At 45.2% G+C, this 25,436-nt stretch overlaps 1 protein-coding gene across 5 annotated transcripts in view; it reads left to right on the top strand.

Annotated features, from left to right (window-relative positions):
* The window catches only part of TMEM63B (transmembrane protein 63B), an 82,762-nt gene that overhangs the window by 37,542 nt on the left and 19,784 nt on the right, over positions 1–25,436 (top strand). For 3 of the 5 annotated variants that reach the window (XM_079969213.1, XM_079969211.1, XM_079969212.1), the window contains exons 2-9: positions 7,541–7,739; positions 8,363–8,446; positions 12,521–12,555; positions 19,034–19,124; positions 20,335–20,372; positions 21,002–21,144; positions 23,922–23,973; positions 24,201–24,309. In XM_079969213.1, coding sequence (XP_079825339.1) covers positions 7,563–7,739; positions 8,363–8,446; positions 12,521–12,555; positions 19,034–19,124; positions 20,335–20,372; positions 21,002–21,144; positions 23,922–23,973; positions 24,201–24,309 — 729 coding nt within the window. In that variant the 5' untranslated portion in view covers positions 7,541–7,562. Of the gene's footprint in view, positions 1–7,540; positions 7,740–8,362; positions 8,447–12,520; positions 12,578–19,033; positions 19,125–20,334; positions 20,373–21,001; positions 21,145–23,921; positions 23,974–24,200; positions 24,310–25,436 lie in introns of those variants that run through there. The other 2 variants (XM_079969215.1, XM_079969214.1) reach the window with 2 other exon arrangements.

The following is a 25,436-nucleotide window of genomic DNA, read 5'->3' as shown; positions in this document are numbered from 1 at the left end:
ACAGATGCCCTGGCAACTGAAATCCCAGGACCACCCAACAGCCAAAAGCTAGCATAGTTGAGCTGATAACATGTTATGCATTTGAGGCACTAGCTTAAAAAACGTTTTAAGAAATAGCCTCTACCACAAAGTGAGTCAGAAAATGCATCTAATGCTTTACATTGAAGGAAAGGGGCATTAAAAAAGTAGACAGTGTTAAACCTGTTTTTGTGGGCTGCAGTAATTTTGCAAAGGGTTTTTTATGGCTTACTTACGACAAAGATCAATAGAAGCAAGAGAAAAGGAGAAAGAGAGAAACAATGAAAACAGAAGGATGTGCCATGAAGCACACAACCAAAGGAAGTTTGGGCCCAAGGGAAATTAAAGGGCAATTATATGAAAAACTACTGCTACAGAACAGCAGGAAATATAGGTTCTAGCTCGAGTAATTATTTTAAAAGATTCACAGAAATCTGCTTTGTATTCCTAGCTTTGGTAAGAATGGAAAATGCTTGTCACATTTCACTGTCTGCTATGAGAGTCTGGCCTAGCAAAGACGCTGCAGTCCTGTACATGTTTGTTAGTGCTCATTTCTGCCTAAATAGGCTGTATATTGGACTGGTCCAGTCGTCTCTCCTTCGCAAATCAAAGACTCGGCTGCTATATTATGGCGTGCCCATGCTGCACTCTGCCACAATGGGAGTTCAGTCCAATGGCAAAACTGTCTTCTCGCTCAACAAGCAACTCATTGTCAACCAGCCTTGCACAGTCAAGTCCACTGCCTGCCTGGTGTCAACCCCTGCTGTGCAGAATGCAAATGACGCTGCACAGACCTCCCTGAGCTGCTCTTCCCAGACAGCCCTGCAAGTGTATCTGCACACAAGGCACCAAAATAGAACAGAAATTGGCTTCAGCCAAGTTGTATGTGCAGTCCCTGGTGAAATCTCAGACGCTGCCTCCAGCTGCCGTTTATTTATTCGCCCAATTCATTTATGCCCTGCTCTGTCCTGCCACTGCTATTGTAGTGCTCAGTGTGGCTTAAAACATGCAAACGTTACAAAATCGTGCACATTTTTTTAATTAAAAAAACCCCAAAAGTAGTAAAGGAGAAACAGCTGGTAGATGAAAGCAGCTAAGGAGGGATCAGTGCAGACCAGCTTGAGCAAAAAATGTATTTGACTCGTGGTAGAAGACCGAGAGAGAGGGGGCAAACCAACTTTCTGAGGTAGAGCGTTCCATAATCCAGGTGCAGCTGCAGAGAAGGCCCTGTCTTTCTCCCAACCAATGGCGCCTCAGCCATAATTGAGATGCAGAGGGAACTCTCTCTAACAAGTCATAAGGAGGATGTGGGATAATTTGGCAGAAGACAGTCCTCTTCTGCCATTGACCCAAGCCATTTTAGGCTTTAATGGTCACTTATAGTTGAGACTGGAAATGGGCAAGAAACCAAGGCCGCTGCCCTGAAATAAGAGATGCAAACAACACAAACGAGGTCTCTGTCCTCCTCCTCCTCCTCCTCCTGTAACTTTATCAATATACAGTAGGTAGGGTGCAAGCCACCAGCAGTTAAGCTCAGCAGAGGGCAAGGCTGGACCACTTTGTGTGTTGGAAAATCATTGCCACATGTACAAGATTCCCTCTTTGCCTTTCAGAGCAGGTCTAAAACAACTGGAGAATTTAGGTTTGTTGTCTTGCTAGGGGGAGGGACGATCCATAAAATAAATCCCCAAAAGGAGACTGCTAAAAAATTTCCCTTCACTCACTTTGTCAATCTGCCTCATGTCTCCCATTCATAAGTAGAATGTTACAGCAAATATCTATGCTGCTCTTTTAGGCACTTTTATAAAGTTTTATAAAATTAAGAAGTACTTACAGGGTAGTCTTAAGTGCTTTTCTGGCTCCCTCTCTTTTTGTTTTAAAAAAACCTTTCTAGCAAGAAGAAAGCACAGTGTTTTCTGAAACCTCCTACTGAAAAGTCTCTGGAAACTGTAGTACATTAGGATCTGCCACCGTTTCCTGGATAAATGTACAAAGAAAAAGATGGATGCCCCCATGTATCTTTGGGGTACAGCCATCTTTTTTCTGTATCGTGTCTCTATAAGGCACGACCCTTGCTTAGAAGGCTTTGTGGACATGTAATCTACTCCATGTGTTTGCATTCTGATCCAAGCATGACCTGTCCAATGCAGACCAAGGAGTTTTTATTCAGATTGTGGGGCCTGGTCATCTCTAGTCATTGAGCATAAAGAACTACCTGTAATATAAAGCCATTGTTTCTTGTTTATTCCTCTTCTTTCAAAGCTCCTGTCTAACATCTGAAAATAACTGCAAGTAGGGGACTCTTCAGTGAAAGATCCCCCTGTATTGGGTAATCTGTGATGTAGAAATGAGGGAGTCCGTCTTCACACCCAGGATACGGGAGAGGAGTGGTTCAGAGAGAAATGAGGGAGAGATCAGTTTAATTCTAATAAGAAACAAATGATTAAGTGAAAGTGACAGCTTGGATAACACTGTTTCATAGTCTGTCGGGACTGGATGACAGTGGATTAGAAAGAGACTCTTTTGAAGAATCACAGCTGTGAGACAATGGGGTGTGGGAAGATCCTTATGAACTGACTACTGTCGCAGGCTACCCAGTTTAATTTCTCTCACTGCTAAAAGGTTATTCAGTTCCACTTTCCCACACCTTCATTACCACTCTCCTTTCACCTCTCTCCCCCAGGAGCCTGGATTTGGGGCAGAGGTGGCAGCCTTCTACCTGATCAGTCACAAGGGATGCCTTGACGAACTTCCACCATCCTGCATATGCCTCTGTCTTTTCAACAGCAATAGTGAAATATCTGAGGTGGAAGAATAGCCTTGGGGTGGGAGGTTTTTCTGGGGAGAGAGGCCTGCCTGACTTAGTGGTGGTGGCGACCCAGGCACCAAAGATGTTCAAAAGGTGGGCCTTGGAAGAAGAGGGTTGAAAGGCAGTCCAAAATGATTGAATGTAATAACTATTAATATAAATACACTCCAATACAGTGGTGCCCCGCAAGACGAACGCCTCACAAGACGGAAAACCCGCTAGATGAAAGGGTTTTCCGTTTTGGAGGCTCTTCGCAAAACGAATTTCCCTATGGGCTTGCTTCGCAAGACGAAAATGTCTTGCGAGTTCCTGCGGGTTTTTTCCCTGGTGGCCTTTCTCCAATCTGCCTCCAACATCTCCCTATCTCTTCTCCATCTTTCACCTTAGAGAGGTAGGGAGACCTGGATGCGGACTGGTGGTTCAACAAAGATGCAAGAAAGGAATCTGATCGTGAGTTGCTTGTATGGAAGAGCTTGGTTAGATGGGACCCTGTTGGTTGCTTTTCTCACCTGGTCCCTGCTGGGCTGGAAGTTGCAGCACCACACTGGCTCTATCAAGGGTAGCACTGCAGACAGTTCAGCAGAGATGAAGGCAGCATTTTCCTTTCCTTTCCTAAGCTGTTATGGTGCTCCCAGGAGCTGAGGCACCTGGATTTAACAGTGTTTCGTGGAAAAAAACTGTAGCAGAAGATAATGGGGCAGCAGTACCTCTGCTTTGGGATCTTCTTGCCCTTCAGCAGTTGTGCAAGAAGGACACACACATTTATGGGTCTAACTGCATCCATCTGATGAGGCATCTCTTCTGCCATTGACTGGCTATATGTGTTTATTAGTGCATTTCAAAGCATTGAAACAGGGATATCTATCAGTACTGACTTCCCAGCCAGAAAGTACTGGGTAAGGAGTGGCTTATCAAAAGTGACCAGCTGAACGTGCAAGTTTTCATGGCGGTGAGCAAACAGGGTATGGAGCTCTATAGTCAGCTGTTGAGCACTCAAGCTTTTGAGCTTTTGACTTCTAGACTGCAAGAGATGTGTAACTGAGAGGCAGGGAAATCAAGCTCCATGCAGAGAAAAATAATATTAGCATTTTATATTCTATTAATATATAAAGAAGAACAGAAATGTGTTGTTATTATTAGAAATAGTTGTATCTCAATGGATCTGCTTCCTCGGGAGGTCCTGTGCAAATATTGTGCTGGATAAGAACACACTAGGTGGCCTTAGGAAAGTCACTGTTGCTGAGCCTCTATTCCACAACTGCAATACAGTGGCACCTTGGGTTACAGACACTTCAGGCTACAGACTCCGCTAACCCAGAAATAGTACCTCGGGTTAAGAACTTTGCTTCAGGATGAGAACAGAAATTGCGCGGCAGCCGCACGGCAGCAGCAGGAGGCCCCATTAGCTAAAGTGGTACCTCAGGTTAAGAACAGTTTCAGGTTAAGAACAGACCTCCAGAACAAAGTACCATAAGTTCTTAACCCGAGGTACCACTGTACAGGGATAATTTCAGTCTACCTTACAGAGCTGTTCTATGTAAGATAATATGTGTGGAGCTATTTGAACAATTCAATTTCTAAGTCTTAATATTATTGCTACACTAACAGGAGAACTTTGCCTAAGGAACTAATCTTTGTTCTTGTAGCATTACCACACATTTATGTCATTGAGGCTTGCGCAGGAGAACTTCCCTGTGGGTTGCATCTCATTGGGCAGATCTGCCTGGATCCCCACAACCACCATAAGGCTCGCCAAAACCCACTGCCTGTAGCAATTGTTTTGTATTGTCGCATGTTAGGGCTGCAAAATATGGTTTAGCAAGTGCCTCCTAAGCAGTTTAATATGGTCCTGAAAGCTCCTCAGTCTTTTTCATTGTAAGTTCCTCCTGCAGTGGAGACTGTTGCAGATTCCTGGCTGTTCTGCTGTCCACTTGCTTTCTCTCCCCGCCCCCATTGCCTTCTCCAGGTTATTCTCAGGTACCTTGGTTTCCTAGTTTCCCCCGGTAGCTGTCTCATTAAGAATCCTTGCTTGCAGAGTTTACGCCCCCTCGCTTTCCCAGGGCTCAGGCCTGGCCTTCTGCTTTTTGTCTCTTAATCCATCCACTGCTGCTGCAGCATCTCCCTGCTTTTTTTTCCACCCTGCCTCTGTATTTTTTTTAATGCGTTGCATGGCTCCCTTCCCAGATCTTTTGGGCCTCCTATTAAGCAAGTGAAGCCTCAGCCTTGTGGTGATTCCCTGTGTGCTCCACATGTCAGTCAATACCCTGCGTGGCCCTTTGTTTATCATTCCTCTGCCAGCTTGAATCCCTGTGAGCAGGCCTCATCCAAGCCAATAAGGAATTAATTTGTGGAAGCAAAGACAAGACTCCTGTGATATGACAGTGCATGTTTCATAATAAAGTGTGTTTCGTTTCCAGCAACGCTGTTGGGACGCTGCTATGTTTTGGGGGCTAAATAGCTCGAGTGGGTGGCTTTTAATATTAGGCCATGTTTGCAGTGTACGTTCATCACTGATAGGTCCTGGATTGAGGAAATGTATGGTGCACATTTGATTTGAGATTGGAATTAGCAATGTTAACTAAGCTTAAGCGTTCTACTACATTCCTCACTGTTGGCTGGGGCTGATGGGAGTTGTACTCAAAAATATCTGCAGGACGCCAGGTTGGGGAAAGGTGTCCTTCTAGTTAGAAGACAGGCACATTTCCAGTTTGGTTTGGTTTGTTTCTAGCTGCCTCGGACCCTGGGAACCTACTTGGTGTCTCTTGGCAAGTTGTGCTTGCTGCAATTAGAAAAGTAGTGGCTGTGCATTTACAACCGATTGGACAGAACAAATGATATACTCCAGTGTATACTTGCCTAGTGCTGGATGTTCCCATTGCACCATAGAACAATCATAGACAGTCCTTGGGGCACATGCAAGCTCCAGAATTAGGAGCATTTCGAAGTCTCAATCTAGCACTAAAGCAGATAAGAAGCCCCTGAAATGGAGCCAAATATTATCTATAGATTCTCAAATGTTTCAGATCAATAATGAATGCATTTAAAAACAACAAGCTGCCTTCAAACCAGTGCTATCGTTCTAGAAAAAGAGATGCTGGAACTCACCATGAACATCTCCCTCATTCTCTTAGTATGGCAATGGCGCCCACCTGAGAGGTGCTAAGTTCCAGCGAGTTCCAGCTGAAAAAAGCCCTGCTTCAAACACTCTGCAGATTTGTCAGGTTTATATATTCAGGGTTATAGTTATATGATATCTGATTTGATGAGGTGCGCTGCAAGTTTGTTTTCAGTCTTGAGCCTTTGAACCATGAAAATGTTACAGCTTTGACCTTTTCCCCCAGCTATGCATCTGGAGGGGTAGCTTTAAAAATAAAGGGAACTCAGAAGAGGAGGAGCCAGCTGTCAGAAAGCAATAAGCACAAGAATATTTCAAAGGGTGATCAACGTCTTTTGGAATATTCAATAGAATTCTGGCCATGCTTCTGAGTCCATAACTCTTTTCAACATGGGTGAATATTAATTATGATGAAAACACACTTTCAATGGCTATTGTGCATGATAGCTAAAAGGAGCACCCATGCTGAGAAGCAGTCTCTCTCTTGAGATTCAGATGCTAGAGACAAAGTGGAGGAGGGATCAGTTGCGTAGCGTGGGGGGTGCAGGGGGGGCCGGCCGCACCGGGCGCAACATCTGGGGGTTAGGGTTAGGGGGCGCAAATCCACGGGTTGGGGGCGCAAATCCACGGGTTAGGGGGCGCAAATTACTTGCCTTGCCCCGGGTGCTGACAACCCACGCTACGCCACTGGGAGGGATGAACCTTCATGTCCTGCTTTTAGGCTTCCTAGAGGCATCTGCCTGATCCTTGTTATAATACAGAATGCTGGACTAGAATGTCCTTTGGTCGGATCCAGCAAGGCTGCTATGGCTCTTATGTACATAGAGGTGGTGAAGGTCTCTTCGTGACCCCATGTACCAGAGCACGCCAGGCACTCGCTTGCTTTATAGGTTTCAGGAGTGAAAGGTTGACTCATCTTGTTCATGATGCATAGGTTGGCAACCTGAAACCACTCCTAGTTATGTACCTTTCTACAGGTGATCTGTTCAGGCCTAGCAAGAACAATTTGTTCCTTCCCCCCCCCCCCGTCTACTGAATGCAAAGAAAGAGGGGGTGGGAAAAGGGGGTAGCAGAAATAAAAAAATTAAAAGGGGGGAGAGAGAGAGAATGACTACACCCACTGGTGACTTTGACCACATCACTGTTAGCATGTAGACTCCAGATTACTCCGACTAGGTGGTCTAACACCTGGATAGCTCACTTGGTTAGAGTGTGATGCTGATAATGCCAAGGTTGCAGGTTTGATCTGCATATTCCTGCATTGCAGGGGGTTCGACTTGATGATCCTTAGGATCCCTTCCAACTCTATAATTCATTGTATAATCCAAAAGAATGTGGTCCTCTTCAGAAAAAGGGTTCTCCACCTGCCTGCACTTCCTAAATTTGACTGAAGCTTGGTGATTCAAACACTTAACCACTCTCTTTTGAACTTGTGCAACACAAAAAGGATGCTGAAGAGCAGAGGCCAAGGGGGCTGGGAGATGAAAGTTTGGTCCTCCTCGAGCTCTTTAGCTGCTTCCTTCTTGTATGCAGGTGGAAGAGCTTCCCAACCCACCCTTTTCTTTGCCTCTAACCAGGTTTTCCTCTTCCTTCCACAGGGAAGACAATGAAGTACTAGAGATGCTTCCCTTTGTGTTCGCCATCCTGGGCTCAGCAGAGGCTACCTGCAGGACCGCCGCCTGCAACAACACCACCAAGGATTACTGCTACAGTGCCCGCATCCGCAGCACTGTGCTGCAGGGCTTGCCCTTCGGAGGGGTGCCCACCGTCCTTGCCCTTGATTTTATGTGCTTTCTTGTAAGTATGTTGGCAGTGTTGCTGTCTGGCTTGGCACTTGAGCTAGGTCTCTTCCCCCTGCATCTGTCGCAGAAGGAAAGTCAGGTGTCATAAGGAGATATGTCCAGTGCCATACAGCAAAAGATTCTGAAGGGAGAGGAACAGGTGACCATGCAGAGCACAGGAATCCTGCCTCAAGTGCTAGAGTCATTTGCAGATCCTGTGTGTTTTCAAATGTTTTCACGAGGACAGGAAACTTCTCTCGCTCTCTCTCTCTTGTTCTGAAAGTTGAGATGCTGGAAGAATCTGTGTAGATGCCAAATACTTCCCAGACATCCACACAATAAATCGTAGTGTTACTGCTACTAGCACTTTGCAAAATCGTCCACAACCTTCATTAGAGTTTCTTGCTAAAGGACTGAATAAAAATTAAATTGTTAGAATAAGAGGCGTTTGCATATCTTTATGTTGTGTGCATATACTATTTTGCAAGCAATGTGGAGAACTTAGCTTTCTCTATGGTGGAAACAAAAAGCTATACTATGTTTTTTATATATCACTGGGGGCACTGCAGTTTGGTGGAGGACAGAGTATCTACTAACCAGGGACCTTGGCCTTACATTTCCTTATTTGCTTTTCTGCAGGCACTGCTGTTTGTTTTTTCCATTTTACGTAAAGTGGCCTGGGATTATGGGCGTCTGGCACTGGTGACTGATGCTGACAGGCAAGTGGAACTCTCTCTCTCTCTTTTTCTCCTAGAAAGTGGAGAAACATCCTCTTTTGTCAAATAACTTCACCTAGAAGTTAGGATCAGTTACTGAAATGCAGTCCAACAGGTTAGCGTTTTGCAATCCATCCGTGGGCCAGAACTCTAAAGAGGTACTTTAGGTGCACTCAAGAGGGGACAGTTCCACAGCACTCAAGTACTCGGTAATACCTAGTGATTTTTTTTCTTCTTCAGACAACAGTCCCTCAAGTCCTATCGCAAACTTCTTTTTCCTGCAACTCCCTCAGTTTTGAAAGAGGTGTGATGTGGAGGGTTATTGCTTGATACACTCACATCCTTCCAAGTTTCCTTTTGGTGTATGCAGTTCTTTAGACGTAGCTGGTGCCCACATACAATATACCCCTTCTCCTAGCATAGTAGAAGATCCAGCCTGGCTAGTCCTGGGTGGCTCATAAAACATCTGGCCATCCAGTCATTGCAGGGCAGGGGAGGCAGATGAGTGATTGCACAGCAACCCAAGAACTTGCTCCTCCACCATTTCCCACTAGGGATGTGGAAGGGGGTATGGACCCTCTGCCTAGGATATTCAAGGTCAAATGGCCAGCCCTTTTAGAAGGGCAAGTGATTGCAGCCTCATATATGCTAGTAGTGAACTCCTTTTCCAAGTGATGATTCTTATGTAGCAAAAAGGTCGCCATTCATGCACAAGAGGGAGCTAATAGTGGGGGGGGGGGGTGGACTCAAAGTTTCCAGAAGTACCAAAATGAGAGGGGACTTCAGCAGGGGTATCCCAAAAACAGTCCCTTGAGGAATCAGGTGGGTACAGAATCTGACGGACTGTTGGAGAGGCATGATGAGTTGAGAACCCAAAGTGGAAGCATTTTATACTGCAGCATTTTATTGCAGGTTCCACATTGTTATTTTTACATACATACATTCTACTCAGGAGGGCAAAAGTACAATCACTAAATATGTATCCGATCAAATAGCAGCTTCTTCCTTTCTTCCTTTTGATGCCAGCAGTAAGGATTCTTTTAGTAGAGCAGTAGTTAAAACTCATCAGTATGAGATACAGGCCAAAGGTCTGTAAAAAATAAAAAAAGGAGGAATGTTTTGGCGCAGGGGTGATAAGTCAACAGTGAGGGTGCCAAAGTGAGCGTCTCTAGGGACAGCAGTCAAAAATTTAGGTGCAGCCATAAGATGACGCAACCCTGGTGTTGGTGAGAGTTCAGAGGTGCATGATTCATAAATAATTATCTGAAACACAGCAGTTCACAGACTCGAAGAGGCAGAGAGAGCCTGCCAAGGAACGGTACACAAACGATGGGGGGAAATTGTTACAGGGTTGCAAGGTTGTGGTTGCTGCTTTCTTAGCCTGCAAAACTGCTTACAAGGCAGACAGATCTTTGATTTTACAGATGTTCATTTCCCAATGAAACTGGAGACCACATGCTATGCTCTTGGATGCTGCAGCTTTTTATTTGTACAGATGTTACAGTTTTCAATCTGCAGAAGTGAGAGCTGGCAAGAGGGGACAGTTCCACAGCGGCAATTCCCTTGAGTCAGAAAGTTGGTTAGGGGAAGTCTTGGGAAAGAATGGTTAATGATAGCTTCTGTGACTGGAGGGAGAGATAAATGACTGTTGTTAACCACTGTCCCTTGTGCATTTTGCCGCAACTCTGCGATGCAGAGCAGAGTTGCATCGTGAAGTAGGGGAAAGCATTCTTGTCTTCACAAAGAAGGGAAACAGGACAGGAAAGTGTTCTTAGAGGGCTCATCACCACTTCCGCTTGTCCCACTGCTTTCCCTCAGGGAAACATGCTGTTTACTGCTGGTTCAGAACAAAGTCAATCGTTTTTTCTTTTAAAAAAAATTATTAGATTTTCCACAATTATAACAAAAACCACAGAGCAGAATGACACACAAAAACAGAAAGAAGAAAAAGAAAAAAGAAAAATACATCAATGAACGAAAGAAGAAAAAAGGAACAATAAACAGATAAACAATAACAACAAACTTAATTCTTTACAAGTCCAACCTTTTAAACATCTTGGTTGACTTCCTCTAGTTCCTCCCTTCTGAGTTTCCTTGTAGTTAAAAGTAACAGCTTTCCAATATCATTATTAAACTAAAACAATTTCCAATTATAGTCCATCTTATTCACTTTTCTTAACATTCTAAATCCCATTTATTTAATTATAACTTAGTTTAATCCTAGGCCTATTTGTTTCTTTCAAGTAATTTCTAATTTTTTATATTACAATATTTATTCAAATAGTCCTTAAATTTCCTCCAGTCCTCAAGAAACTCCTCTTCTTTCTGGTCGCAGATTCTTCCAGTCAGGTCAGCTAGCTCTGAGAAATCCATCATCTACAGTCAATCGTTTTTTCTGCAGATTGACTTTTGTTCCAATTCACAGTAAACAGTGGGTTTTCCTGGGGAAAGAGGTGGGACAAATGAAAAACCGCTCAGAGCCATGCCTAGAAAGTCTGGGACAAGTGGAAAAGAAGAGGAAGAAGAGTTTGGATTTGATATCCCGCTTTATCACTACCCGAAGGAGTCTCAAAGCGGCTAACATTCTCCTTTCCCTTCCTCCCCCACAACAAACACTCTGTGAGGTGAGTGGGGCTGAGAGACTTCAAAGAAGTGTGACTGGCCCAAGGTCACCCAGCAGGTGCATGTGGAGGAGCGGAGACGCGAGCCCGGTTCCCCAGATTATGAATCTACCGCTCTTAACCACTACACCACACTGGCTCTCAGCCCCATGCTTTCTAGCATAGAAGTGTGGCTGAGCCCAGTGTGTACATCAGTGCTGTCATGAGTGACTCTACTGCTGATAAAAATGGATGTCATTTGGAAACTAAAGCTGCCACCTCAATGCACAACCCGTCTTCATTGGTCATAGCTCAAGGGTCTCTCTGATCTTGGGCCTCCTGGACTGCCATCAGTGGACAGGTTTCAGAAAGTTGAAGCCTCGCTCTCATGACAGCAGCAGCAAACCAGAAGAGATGAGGACGCAAAGAAATGGGAGTCTCAGAATATGAGAGAGAAATTAGAAACCTTTACTGCATTTTATTTGCCCAGCCGTCTCCTGCATTGCTGACTATCAACATTTCAGTTTTGTTGAGGGCCCCTGGATTTGGATTGGTCCTGGCTACCTGATGAGAGAAGGACAGCAAGAAAAAGAAATGTAGAGATTTGTGCAATATATCCGGATAGGAGGCTTAAGAGAACCAACACAACTTCAGTTGATGGGATTTCTAGTTTTCTGAGCAGTCCACCCTCTGCTGCACATTGGCCACAATATGATCTACTTAGTTGCATCGCCTCCCTGGTTCCTTTTATGATAGGCTCAGAGACCATGTCAGCATGGTCATGTCCGGAAGGCCCCAAAGGATCACCGTCTGTAATACTAGCTGATGCAGTCAAAGAGTGTATACTAAAGAAACTTTCCTTAAAATGTGCACATCTTCCACCCAGGCACTGACCTGGCTTCGGGAAGGGTACCAAAGACCTAAAGAGAGTGAAAAACAAACGAAACAGAGTTTGCCTGAAGAGCAAATGCAGTTATATGTACATAGGCTTTGTTAGGCTTCTCAAGGAGCAATTCAGAATATCAGCTGGTGTATTTCAGTTTGCTGTTGTGGCTTTCATCTACAGCTGTTTATCCACCTGTTGCTAATAAGAGGGCACAGAATCTCATTTCCGAGGGAGGGCAGCCACATTTGCTTTGCGTTTAAGTTTGCCTGGAGACGCACATGGCAAGGCAAATCTGAAATGAATGTAGAATAGATTTATCCCAACACCAGAGTGAGCAGGAAAACCCTGACAAGAGAGAGAACTGGCTCCAGTCCTGGACAGTTTGCATGAACCATAAAACTGAATCTGTAAGCCAAAAAACGAAGTTTATTTTCTTCCTCTGGATGAATCTGGTGAACGATTTCCTTCCCAGGACCCCAAAATGTCAGCACTGAGAGAGGAGGACCCTGGCTCTTGTTTGAAAGATCCAACTTGTTTGTAACTCTCCCTTTTTCTCCCCCACCCCCTTCATTCTTTTTCTTTTGTCCCCAGGCAGAGGCGCTGGCAGCAGGAGCAAGAGGAACGGGAATAGTACGTTGCGGGTTTTCCCAGGGTGCTTCTTCCATCCTTCCTTAATTCTCTTTTCCTTCCTGCTTCTGTTGAAGTTTTCTCCTTTTGCTTCTGAACTAATCTTCACCGGGAGAGCAGGACTTGTGATTGTTGTCCACACTGGTCACTGCACACATAACCCTCTTGTGTCAGTCACACTACACCAAAATGGCGGTGGGGGAAACTTTCCTTCAGGGAGCTCAAGGTGTCAGACAAAATACTCTACCTCCCCATTTAGCCCTCACAACGTCCCTGTGAGGTAGTTTAGGCTGGGAGACTGTGACTGGCCCAAGGGACCATCTGTAGTGGGGGGTGGCCAGATTTCTGCTGGGCAATTCTGCCACCATTTTTCAGCAATGAGAAATGTTATCTTCTGCTTTGAAACATTCTCTGCCTCCTCAGCTGACTCATGCAGGAGCCCAAAGAGCTGATTTAACTAGACTCTTCAAATTGCTCTTCCCTCAGGATTTTTTAAAAAAATATATTTAGGAACCTGTTCCCTAACCAGACATCCCATGAAGCTGGTAAGAGTTTTCCACACTGATATGTTCTAACCAAGAACAAACTGGGGCCCAGGGCCAAGCAAAGATATCTGGCTTCCTCAGAAGAAAGGACAAGATGGTTCCCTCGTCCCCCATCAACAAACAAAAGCTCACTAAATAGGGAGCGAAACCTTCCGTCATTCCTAGTGACAGAACAACACCCTTTGCTACTCCTGAGGGTAGCAAGCTTGCTTAGGGGGGAGCAGAGTGGGTCACACCACTGTGTTCTCCAAATCTTGCCACCACCATCCCACCTCCACTTGCTGTATGTTGCCTGAGGTGACTGCATCACTCTGCCTCATGGGATGTTCTATGTAGAACAGTATTCTTGTTGAGATGTAATAGGCACCCATTATCTGCATTTTCTGGAAAGATTTGAAAACATTTTTGTGCTGAAAATCTTGCCTATCTAGGTGGATAGGTCTCTGCCATAGATGTCTACTTTAAAAAAAAATTTAAAACAATTTTTAAACTGTTTTAGCTGTTTTTATTATATTCGTCCATTGCCTTGGGGCATATGTGGAAGGCAATAGGAACCAGGGGCAAAGGAAGGTGTCATGACACCTGAGGCGGGCATCACGACACAGGGTGCATGTGCGGCGTCACTACGTACGACGCATGCACCGTACGTAACGATGCAGCATATGCGGTGTATAGCGGTTTGCCGCCGGCGCCACTCCAGCACCATACGGACGGTGCCGGGATCCCTCCGTTGCCGTTGCAGCTGCGAACACTGCTGTGGTGGCGACAGAGGGATGCCGGCACCGTCCATACAGTGCTGTAGTGGCACCAGTGGCAAACCGCTATACAGTGCAACGCCACACATGTGCTGTATTTAGCTGCAGCCACGAACTGAGGATCCTCTAAAGGCGGCTGCGGCAGCACTGTGGCTGCTCACACCACCGCGAGCCCCTGCAGGGTGACTCCTTGTCACCCCCGCAGGCATGGAACCCGGGGCGTACCGCCCCCATGCCTCCCCCCGTTGCGACGCCTCTGATAGCAACAATGCCCACCCTGCTGGTATATTGGGGGGGCCAGCCCTACCATGAGGTGAGGTGCAATTCAAGAGAGCCAAAGAGTCAAGTTATTTCATTTGCTTTACCACATGAAAACATAGTGTGGATTTCCTGACTCAGGCACAAAATTCCCCTCAACCAGGCTTTGGTCTGATTAATATTATATGGCCTTTTAAATTGGTGTCTTTTTGTGGGGGGCAAGTTATTGTTTTGTTTTAGCTATTTATTTTGTGCTTTTATCCTGTATTTTTATCTTGTGAACCGCCCTGAGATCTTTGGGTAAGGGGTGGTATATACATTTAAGAATCATAATCATAATAATGTCTCATGAGATATGGCAACGAAAGGAAAACCTGGACCTCACAATGACATGACAACCGGTTAATTTCTGAGAGGAGAGTGTTTAAACAGGCCAGGAGATGTGGTGAGGCTCATATTTGTGTGTGGAATCGCTGCGCCACTTGTCAGTTTTAGCTCCAGATTTGGGCAGGGAGAAGGGCTTGTGCCCCTCCAGTCAGGAGACCCACCTGCTACTCACCACCATTACTGCCAGCTGTTGCTGCCAGCAGGGAGGGAGGCAGGAAGGGACAGTGGAGAGGGGATGAAATAAGAAAAGATCAGTGGCGGCAGCACCTGCTGCTGCTTCTCCTCTTCATCACCATCCTCACTCACTTGCTCACCTTCTTTGAACAATAGCAAAAAATAAATAAATTTTAAGATGGGGGAGCCATAGGGCAAGTTTGCTCTTGGGCCATGCCAGGGCATGTGTTTGCCAGCCATGCCGCCAGTCCCAAACAATTCCAAGATGGCTGTCTTTTATTACAGTCATACCTCAGGATAAATACGCTTCAGGATAAGTATTTTCAGGTTGCGCTCCGCAGCGACCTGGAAGTAACAGAGTGCATTACTTCCAGGTTTCGCCACTCGCGCATGTGTAGACGGTCAAAATGACGTAATGCGTGGAAGTGGCGAAACGTGACCCGCTCAGACGCACAGTCGCGTCTTACGTTCTGTTCAGGCTGCGAACGGGGCTCCGGAACGGATCCCGTTCACATCCTGAGGTACCACTGTACTGCATTTATATCCCTGTTTTCTGCAAAGGGGGGCGGGTACATGGTTCTCCTCCTCCCCATTTTTATCCTCATAACAGCCCTTTGAGGTAGGTTAGGCTAAGAGACCTGAAGTCCCCCAGCAACATTCATGGCTGAGCGGGGGCAAACTTCAAACCCTTGTCTCCTAGATCCTAGGCAAACACGCTTAACCACCACCCCAAACCTGGCACAGCACTACTTGTTGATGAATGGAAGATTCACTAAATGGGTGTGGAGGCCTACTTGATTATCATCCCACATGTTCCAGGAGTGAGTCCTGGCATAAGAAAAGCAGGCTTCCATGCCGAGCCCTAAGTCCTAGTTACCGGTAAGTGGCCCAGCCTAGCAGCTATTACAGTCTGGTCATGTCGGGCCTTTGGCACAGGGCGTGTATTTCGCTGCATAGCACAGTATGGAAGTTTCATCACACACAGTGTTTGGTAGCTTGGTGATAGAGTGCCTCAGCACTGCATACAGGCCTCCCTGGGTCCATTCCCTGACATATCCAGGAAAAGCTGGGAGTGTCCCCTGCCAGAAAATCTGGAGAGCCACTGCCAGTCAGTGCAGACAGCACTGAGCTGGGTGGAGGAATGGTCTGACTCAGCCTAAGGCAGTTTCCTATGTTCATAAATCTCCTTATCTTCTTCTGTCTTTATTACTCAATGTAGCCCTATTCTCCCCCTCTACAGCCACATTCACACCTGCTGGTGAATCAGTCATTTATTCTTCAGTGGGAGGAGGGGGGCATATGCCCACCCCCTCACAGGCAGATTGGAGGCGGGGGAGGGGGGATTTCGCAGCCCTACTGGGATCCACATTGCCACTTCTTACATCAGGCAGCGCCAAACCCACTTCTGAAATCTGCCTGGCAACATGCTGCCCTCCAGCTCCCCCTTGTGACTGTTCCCTTTCTATGTTCCCTTTTAATGCACCCTGTTGCGAACATTTAAACAAACGTGCAAGCAAGTCACTATTGCACAGAATAGTGCATTGGGATTAAAAAAGGGGAAAGCTACATGGTGCTCAGCTAATCTGTGTCTGGGACAAAGGTATGAAGCTGCCATACCTTTTGTTTTCCCAGAGTGCCACTTGAGTGCACACTATACAATACATCTGCAGTCCCCTTTTAGGGCTTGGAGGCATTTGGCCACTGTTCCGATCTGTGAACAGGGGAAAGAGTGGAGGCCAGACTCCATGCTGTTGCCTTGCTTACATGACTCCCTTCTCTCCTAACTAATGCTAAATGTGCATTAATCATCCAGGTCCCTGCAGGGCCTTACCACGAAGCCTCTTTTGCTAGCCTCCAGACTTCTTGAAAATCCAGATGGGTCAGTTTAAAAAATATTGTCATAGAGGTTAGGCAAGCAACACCCCTCCAGTGTGTGTGTGTGTGTGTGTGTGTGTGTGTGTGTGTGTGAAATGAGCTGTACCTTTTGAGAACCTGCTTGTACTCTGAAAGCTCATTCTGATGGTGAGCAGAGAGTCACAAGGATGGGGCAATACTTTCTCCTCTGTGCTCAAAATGAGAAGCAGGCAGCACTGCCTCCGCTGGTCCCAGAGAGGCCTCTTGCCACTCACATGGTCTGAAAAGACCAACAGGGGTTGAAGCATCTGCAGCTGGGATGGGAAACATGTGGCTCTCCAGATTTTTCAGGACTACAACTCTGATCATCCCAGGCCCTTGTCTGTGCTGGCTCTGGCTGATGGCGGGTTGGAGCTCAACTTCTGGAGGTCACCAAGTCAGCCACCCCTGATCTAGAGCACTGCTTACGTTCTGTGCTCTTGATGCCCAAAAGAAACAATCTAGACAAGCGCTATAAAAAGCTCTACCAACCATTTCACATACTCTGGGGTAATTGTGTTTATCTCCTGCAATGTTACAAGTACCCGACATAGAATTTAGAGAATTTCAGCTTTCAAATACACATGCATGCATACTTCTAATCTTCTTGGCTTACATGGTGTTGGGAGCTAATCATGGTGACAATAATTAGTTAAGTGGGCAGAAATCACTGAGCTTTTAATGACACATTGAATGCTACATACATAATAAACCACATTATGCACTCAGGAATTCAAATTGTTTATCATCTACTGTATCATCCAGAAGATGAACAAGGTACATTTCCAACTCCTAAAATTTCCATCTAATAAAGCCTAAATTCCATAGTCAACTGAAAGGATTTCTGTTCAAAACTCTAGTTCACTTTATGCATATTGTTATTTCTGCCACTAACAGTTTCATCTTCTTAACCCATGTTTTTAATTTGGTACTCTGCACTATCCTGTGTGACACTGAGATCCTTAGGTGTTTGCTGGAGGAAAGAGGTTTTCTTTCTGCCTTGGTAGCCATGTGTGTGCTGTCTTCCAATAATTCCATAGGAGCCTCCCTGACTTGTCACAAGAGGGAAAATGCAGGCCATCACATCTGACCAGTTGTTGATTTCACCTTCTTCTTGTTCGCTCATCTCCTTTTCAGAAGACTTAACCTTCTCTTTCTCGCATCTCCTGACTGTCGTATGCAAGTTTGGCTGCATAGTAGGTGATGGGCGGCCTGGATTGCTTCTGTCCAATGCATGTGGCACACTAGTGGTGTCTGAATTCTTTGGGCATCGCTGATGGGGCCTTGTGGTGTTGGAGCAGTCTGGTGAATAAAAGCCCATCTCTTTCTCTTACGTTGCAATGTTAACGTCACTTACCTAGCAGTAAGCCCATTGAATTCAGTAGGACTTACTTCTGAGTAGGCATGGTTAGAATTGCACTGATAGTCACAAACTACTCATTTTTTTAAAAAAAATCATTATCATTTATTCCAGTAGCCCTTTCCTGGCTATAAAAGATGCATTCTATTTACCTTGCATGTGTAAAGTAGATTAGGTTGAGGGACCAGTAACCTGTCAAAGACCACAAGGATATATTTGGTTATTTGTATTTTTAAAATTATCTCTCCTTTCTAGTGCCCATGTATCATTTCATAAGCTGCCTTTCCCCCTCAAAAATGGCCATATCTTCTCTGCTGCAAGCACATGGATTGGGCTGTTGCCGCAGGATTAAGCTCTGTGTTGGAAATTGGAATTCATGAGCAGAGCCACATGTATATTGCAATTCCATAGGAGTGCAGAACGTAACACCTGGCATTGGGCACACACCTTAGCTGACTGGAAATATTTCAGTTTTTAACAATGCTCCTAGCTGTTAGGGCTGCTGAGACATGCTCAAAAGAATACGGACAATGCCTGCTGAAATCTCCAAGGTGGCTGAATGAGAATCCAGCAGTTGAGGACTAGATTTCTTTTGCCTGGTCTTTGCCTTACTCAATGAGTAGCAAAAGCGTAACAAAGCATAGCAAAAGCAAAGAAAAAAGAGGGGGGGAAGCTTTAGAGTGCAGAATAAATGAAAGTACATGAAATTTTATTGAGAGCATCTATACAGGATAAAGACTTGAGATTTTTCTTGATGCAGCACTTTGATTGGGTGCAGAGTACACACATCCCTGCTTATGAAGCAGCCCTGGAAGTGCATCGCAGACACCCATGTCTGGACCTAAACCTCTAAGGCTGCTTCTGTGGAGCCCAGCATCTTGGCTCTTGTGATGGAGAGGTTTGCATTGGATCAGAGTAAAGGGAAAGAGAAGGGCAATCTCTGCTAATGGCTTTTTTCTCTCTTGCCTTTTCTCTCTCTGGACTCTCTGGAAGTTTTCTCTTCATCTCGCCTGGGGCAAACTGGCTTGTGTTAACTACTCTGGTGGCCTTCTGGTTTTCTCAGCCTCTTCCCAGGCCCTGATTAACTGTCCCCTCTGTTGCAATTCCAGTGTGGCGTCCGCCTTGCATTCTGACAGCCATGACCGCTACGAGCGCCTCACTTCCGTCTCCAGCTCTGTGGACTTTGACCAAAGAGACAATGTGAGTGGCAGGCAAAAGGAATCCAAAGTTTTCCCAGCAGCGCTCTGCAATTAAGCTCTTGCATCAAGGAAAATGGGAAATGAAGGGGTGGCGGTGCTCCTTGCTCAATTTCAATGTGCACAGTGATGATCGATAGTGGGGATGTGGTGTGAGCAAAGTCCCCTAATGTTATTGATCACGTAGGGCAAGTGCATGACAAGCCACATACAAGGGGCAATTTCCACTCCAGTTGGGTCTCAGGAGGGAAGACTTAACATTTGCAGCAGGAATAGCACCCTCTGTGGCTGTAACTTAATTAACAAAAATGGATGTTGCAATGTGCTGTACAGTTGGTGTGATGTTATTTCATAGAATTGTAGAGTTGTCGGGTGGGGGGGTGGGGATAGCCAACATTTAAGGAGTCAGTATCTAAGGTTGTCAAGCAGCTTCTAATGAAGGCAAGGTGTTTGAGCCTTCACAATATTCAGAGCTGGGACCTAGAAGAGCTTCAGCTTCTATCAAAATTTTGGAGAACAACAATATTAAAGAGCTGGCATTTCCCAGCCCAAGGGCTCTTCCTGGGATTGCATGCCAGCAGGTGTGGCCTGAGGCAAAAAGTAGGTTGGACTTTTACAGCTGGGATAGCATGAGACTCTTAATCTCAGGGTTGTGGGTTTGAGCCCCACCTTGGGCAAAAGATTCCTGTATTGCAGGGGATTGGACTAGATCACCCAGGTAGTCCCTTTCAACTCAACAATTCTGTGATTTATACAATAGGCTATGTTCAGTTTCACAAAATTCAGAGCTTAAACACCTATTCCTTTCTAGACAAGCACGAAGCATTGTTGCAGTACAAGGCATGTTCCACCCATCAAAAGCACTTGAGGGGAGGGTGCAGAGCAGGGCCAACAAGGGGTATTCTAGGCAGAGCCCTTAGGGGCAGATAAAGAAGCCTAGGGGGCCACATGCAAGCCTGAGGCCTGGGGTTCCGCACCATAACTTACAGTGACTTGTAGTGATTATATGGCAAGTTTGTCCATGTGGGCTTGTTTGTAACCTTACATGTCTTAGAACTGATCTGGCCGTTGCCTCGTTTCGGTTCTTCCATCTTGGTAGGAGAAGCTGGTAGATCTGAGGTTGTAGGGGGCTCTGTACTAGTTGAGAAAAAGTAGCAAAGTGGGGGAAAGCGAAAGAACTCTGATTAACTTGGGCTTGTTTTGTCTCCGCACAGGGCTTCTGCTCCTGGCTGACGGCAATCTTCAGGATAAAGTAAGTTCTCCCATCTCCATGCAGAAGGTCCCCACTTCTTGTTCTTGCATCTAACACCAGCCGTCAGAAGGAGCAACATGGCAGAAGTCCTGACACTGCAGGGTCATATCACTGTTGTCATTCATTGTTAGACCAGGGGCTCTTTAGAATCGAGAGCAGGGATGGGGAACCTGATGCCCTCCAGTGCTTGTTGGGCTCCAGTTCCCCTTAGCTGCAGCCAGCCTGGCCAGTGTGGGATGATGGAAGCTGTAGTCCCTGAGCCAAAGGTCCCCAGCCCAAGAATAAGGATCCTCTGTTGCTCAAGATGAAAACAGATTTAGTCCTCAGGCTCTCCTGGATTAATTAAAGATGGCAGGACCTGAATCCTCAGTATATAGACTGAGAGCACTGGTGGGAAACAGAGCTGATAATAATTCTGCTGCCAAACACAAATGTTCTGCGACCCAGGGGAGCTAGAAGCAGAAGGGTGGAAATAGAGGCTAGTGAAATTTGACAGCATTTGGGCAGGGGAGTAAGGGGGGCAGCAGTGCACTCACTTCATTGCTCTGAAATGTTGACTGCGCATCACACCTTGCCCCCACGATTCCTCTAGGTAGCCAGCAGCTCACCCCCTTTCTGTTCCTTCCCAGGGATGATGAGATCCGGGAGAAGTGTGGGGCCGACGCAGTCCATTACCTCTCCTTCCAGCGGCACATCATTGGTCTGCTGGTGGCTGTGGGCGTCCTCTCTGTGGGCATCGTTCTGCCAGTGAACTTCTCAGGGGACCTGCTAGGTAAGCGGAGAGGCAGCTTTTTACTATTCCTGCTGGGAAAGTATTAGACAATCTCCCTCAGTTCTGGGAGGGACCTGCTTATCCTAGTGCTGGCTAAAGAGGCTAAAGAGAATAGTGGTGATTCAGACACAGGGGCATGTCTTTCTATTTCAGATAGCTCGCCATGACGCAGGAGGGCCCCTTGGGAGTACTAAAAGGAAGCATGAGGAGAAATAATCAATACTAACAGTCATTTCAACCTGAGCTTTCTAGCTCTTCATCGCTGAGCTTTAGGACTGAGTGAGCTGCAATCTCTACATCTATCCCCAAACCTGGATGGTACAGCCTGAAAAGGAGGATATTTTACCTCCCGGCTCTAAGTGGGAAATTGGGATCAGGGGGTGCCCATCTGATAGCATACATCTTTCTACCCTAATTGCACCATTTACCCAATTAGGAGACTTTTTGGCAGTCAGCCTGGCTGTGCTCATCTGCCCGGCTTAAAGAATCATTCAAGGGATTATATGGAATGGAGGAAATGCTTTCTTCCCAATCTTGGTTAAACTTCCCCAAGAATCCTTTTAGCATTGAAGCAGACAAAACACATAAAAGCTTATAGCCCCCGCCCACATTTGCTGACCTCTTAAGCTCCAGAGAGTTTAGACCACCTGGCAGATGAATAATCCTGAAGATGGGTGGGAAATTAGGACCAATGGATGGGCTCCCCTGACCCCAACTGACCTCTGACCCCTTTAGGTCCTTGGCTAAAGGGAAGCAAGGGACAGACCATTTCCCACTCTTCAGACTAAGACTGTACCGGCACTTTACCCTCTTGCTGCCAAGTTTGGCCTCGTTTGGTCTTCCATTTTGAACCAATATTTTTCTAGAAATCTAGAGGTTAATTGACAAAGAACAGTGTTTTACATAAGAGGAATTTCTGTCTAACTCTGCTTGTCTGCCAGAAGGTTCTGCCACTGCCTTGACTAAATAGTGTAGTCATGTACTCAGAAGTAAGCCCTATTGCATTCACCAGGCCTTACGCTCAGGTAAGCGTGTATAGGATTGCAGCTTAAAGTTTATCCTCCCTCCCAGACAGCTAGTCAAACACCATGCTGTTTTGAGTTTAGACTTTGTTAATGTTACCAGGATATGGTGTCGGTCTTTCAGAAGCCTTAAACTATCAGCTTACAACCTAAAGCTCAGTAATGCAGTTCAACAAAGCATACAGCTACAATTAGTTTGATGGTGGGTTCAGTTTCTATTTCATACTACAGTATTTTTTTAAAAAAACAAACAAACATGATAATGTTTGGGTTTGTTTTCTGGTTTTTAATAGAGTTATACCTCTAATAATACATTATTCTCAAAATATAAAATATAGACTAAGATAAACAACATTAAGTTCCCAAGTCTTACCAGCTCTTGTTTAAGTTGCTGCCATCTTGGCGGTCCAAGCAAGAGAGCTTCAGATGGTAGGATGCTCATATCATTTTATACAGTTTTGTAAAATCATATGAAGATGTTAACTGCTTCATAAATTTGGCACACAATCTAAACTATCCAATTCTTTCTTGAGATTAAAATATATAAAAGAATACCCCTCCTTACTAAATTATTATTCCTAAGCAAAAAGTCCCATATATTTCTATTAGATAACGTCAATCCTAAATTTATTAATTCACTTTTGGCAAGTCTTAACTCAGATTTTTAACCATAAAATTAATACGTGACCTTTTGCAACTATCCTTGTCATGACAAACATACACTTAAGTTTACAATGTTTACAGTTTTCTAACATGAAATTATTGACCCTTTACATTGATTATTATTTATTGACCATTAACAAAACTTTAAGTACATGTTAATAGATTGACCATCTGACTGGCCTAATTCCCCTCTGACCTGAGTCACAGGGTTTTGACACAGCATTCTTTTTATAGAAATGATACCGATCATTTGGTGAATTAAGTAAGTTACCAGAATTCATTATAGCCCTTTGCTCTGTGGGCAGCAGCCTCCAGGAAATGCCAGAGATGAATTTGGGATGAGATGAATTTCATTTATATTCTGCCAGAGCCCTGGGACATTTATAGTAATGGCTCACCCCATTGTGCAGATTCAAACCGTCAACCTTCTGATCAGCATGCCCAAGAGGCTCCATGGTTTAGACCACAGCGCCACCCACATCCCAGCTTCTGCCAACCTAGCAGTTCAAAAGCATTCCAGTGCAAGTAGATAAATAGGTACCACTGTGGCAGGAAGGTAAATGGTGTTTCCGTGCACTCTGGTTTCTGTCACGGTGTTCCGTTGTGCCAGAAGCAGTTTAGTCATGCTGGCCACATGACCCAGAAAGCTGTCTCTGGACAAACACTGGCTCCCTTGGCCTGAAAGCGAGATGAGCACCACACCCCATAGTTGGCTTTGACTGGACTTAACCATCCAGGGTTCCTTTACCTTACCTTATAGTAATGGCAATGAAGTTTTTCATGGTATTCATCCTTTTCAATAAACCATGAGATACTTGGATGAAATGGTTAAGGTTGGAAGTTGAATCTTTGGAGCAGCTCAAAAAGAAGTAAATGAATAGTCACTAAATGAAGAAAGATTGAGCGTCAGCAGAAGAGCATGGAGAATTTCAAAGTCTCCCATTACAGCAGGCATTGGGCTGTTTGCCTCATCATCTAATCCAAGCCACTTTGAGTCTCTCTGATAAAAGCAGAGCAATTTCGTTCCAGCAGCTTGATGCCTTCTCATTGCATTGCACCCAATTCATGATTCTTTACTTGTTTTCTTGCCAGAGAACAACCCCTACAGCTTTGGGAGAACAACTATTGCTAACTTGAAATCTGGGTAAGTATGATATTGGGGTGCCATCAAGGAACCATGTTTTCTAAAAAGGAGGAGGAGGAGGAGGAGGAGGAGGAGGAGGAGGAGGAGGAGGAAATATTCATATTATTGAAGGGGACTATTATCTGGGAGGCTTGTGGATTAGCACTGGGATAAATGGGCTGACCCAAAATGCAGAAGATACATTCAAGCAGAGATAAGTATTGGGCATTTCCTTTCCCTTGTGACAGGAATAACCTGTTATGGCTGCACACGTCCTTTGCCTTCCTGTACCTGTTGCTGACTGTGTACAGCATGCGCCGGCACACCTCCAAGATGCGCTACAAGGAGGATGATTTGGTAAGTCCAAACTGGCATCCAGCTAGACTTGGTCAGCTGGAGCAAGCAACCTCCTTAATTGGGTGATGTCCTACAGTAGGTCATGGGCACTGCATTTCCTGCTCCTCTGATTTTTAAGCTTCTCTTTTTCATGCTCCTTTTGCAATTGTGATATCTGTTTACTTGTTTCAGGCATGTGAGTTTGGGGAGCTTTCCTTAGTACCTTTTCTAATAGTTCGGGTTTTTTAAAAATACATTGTTTTGACCTTCTTTCAGTTATTATTTTGCCATTAAATGAGATCCTGTTCTCTTCAAACACACCCTTTCCTACCTCCCTGGTGCCAACCTAGACATAATTATCATTTATTATTTACATGATGCCATCAGGAATAAAAACGTTCAGATATTAGCCTTGAAGAATTTAAAACCTAAAATTCAACTCAGCAGGGACAATGGAGGAATGAGATAGAGGGGAAAACATGAAGAAGAGGAATCTGTTTTATTTATTTAGAATTGCTTCTATTCTACTCTTCTTTCCTAATGAGATCAGAGAGGCATATAATTAAAAAACAGTAAGAGAGTATGTAAAATAACAAACAACATTGCTCTCCTAGCAGTGCAACAATAAAACTGCTAGCACATTTGCAAATCTAAGCAGTGTCCAGTATGGTTTCAAATTGGATGGGGGGGCTGCGTGTTGAGATTCCTGCATTGCAAGGGGTTGGACTAGATGACCCTCGGAATCCCTTCCAACTCTGCAATTCTATGACTAAACGTAAAGCAGCCAAAATATCCACTATTGCAAAGAAAAGTTTTAAGTGCCTCCCTGATATGCAAACAGTGAAGTAATATGACTCTCCCAGGAGAGGGAATTCCAAGGGTTGGGAGGGTGGCACAGAAAAGGCCCTATTGAGCAATGCATTATTATGGGAAGCTGATTGGGAAATGAGAGGGACCTCTGTGGAAGAGCTCAGTTCTTGAGCAGGAGTATGTGGGGAAAGGCAGTCCTGGTCTCAATTCGTTTAGGCCAGGAAATGGATAGGCAGCCAATGTATCTGGTAAAAAGGAGAGTACCACGAGCCCTATGTATGACCCCCATGAAAAGCCTAGTTGCCATATTCTGAACAGACTGAAGTTTTCAAATGGTC

Source organism: Podarcis cretensis (genome assembly GCF_951804945.1).
Source record: "Podarcis cretensis genome assembly, chromosome: 3".
NCBI classification, from domain to species: Eukaryota; Metazoa; Chordata; class Lepidosauria; order Squamata; family Lacertidae; genus Podarcis; species Podarcis cretensis.
The sequence above is the reverse complement of the archived record's forward strand: the minus strand, read 5'-3'. Positions and strand labels throughout refer to the sequence as shown.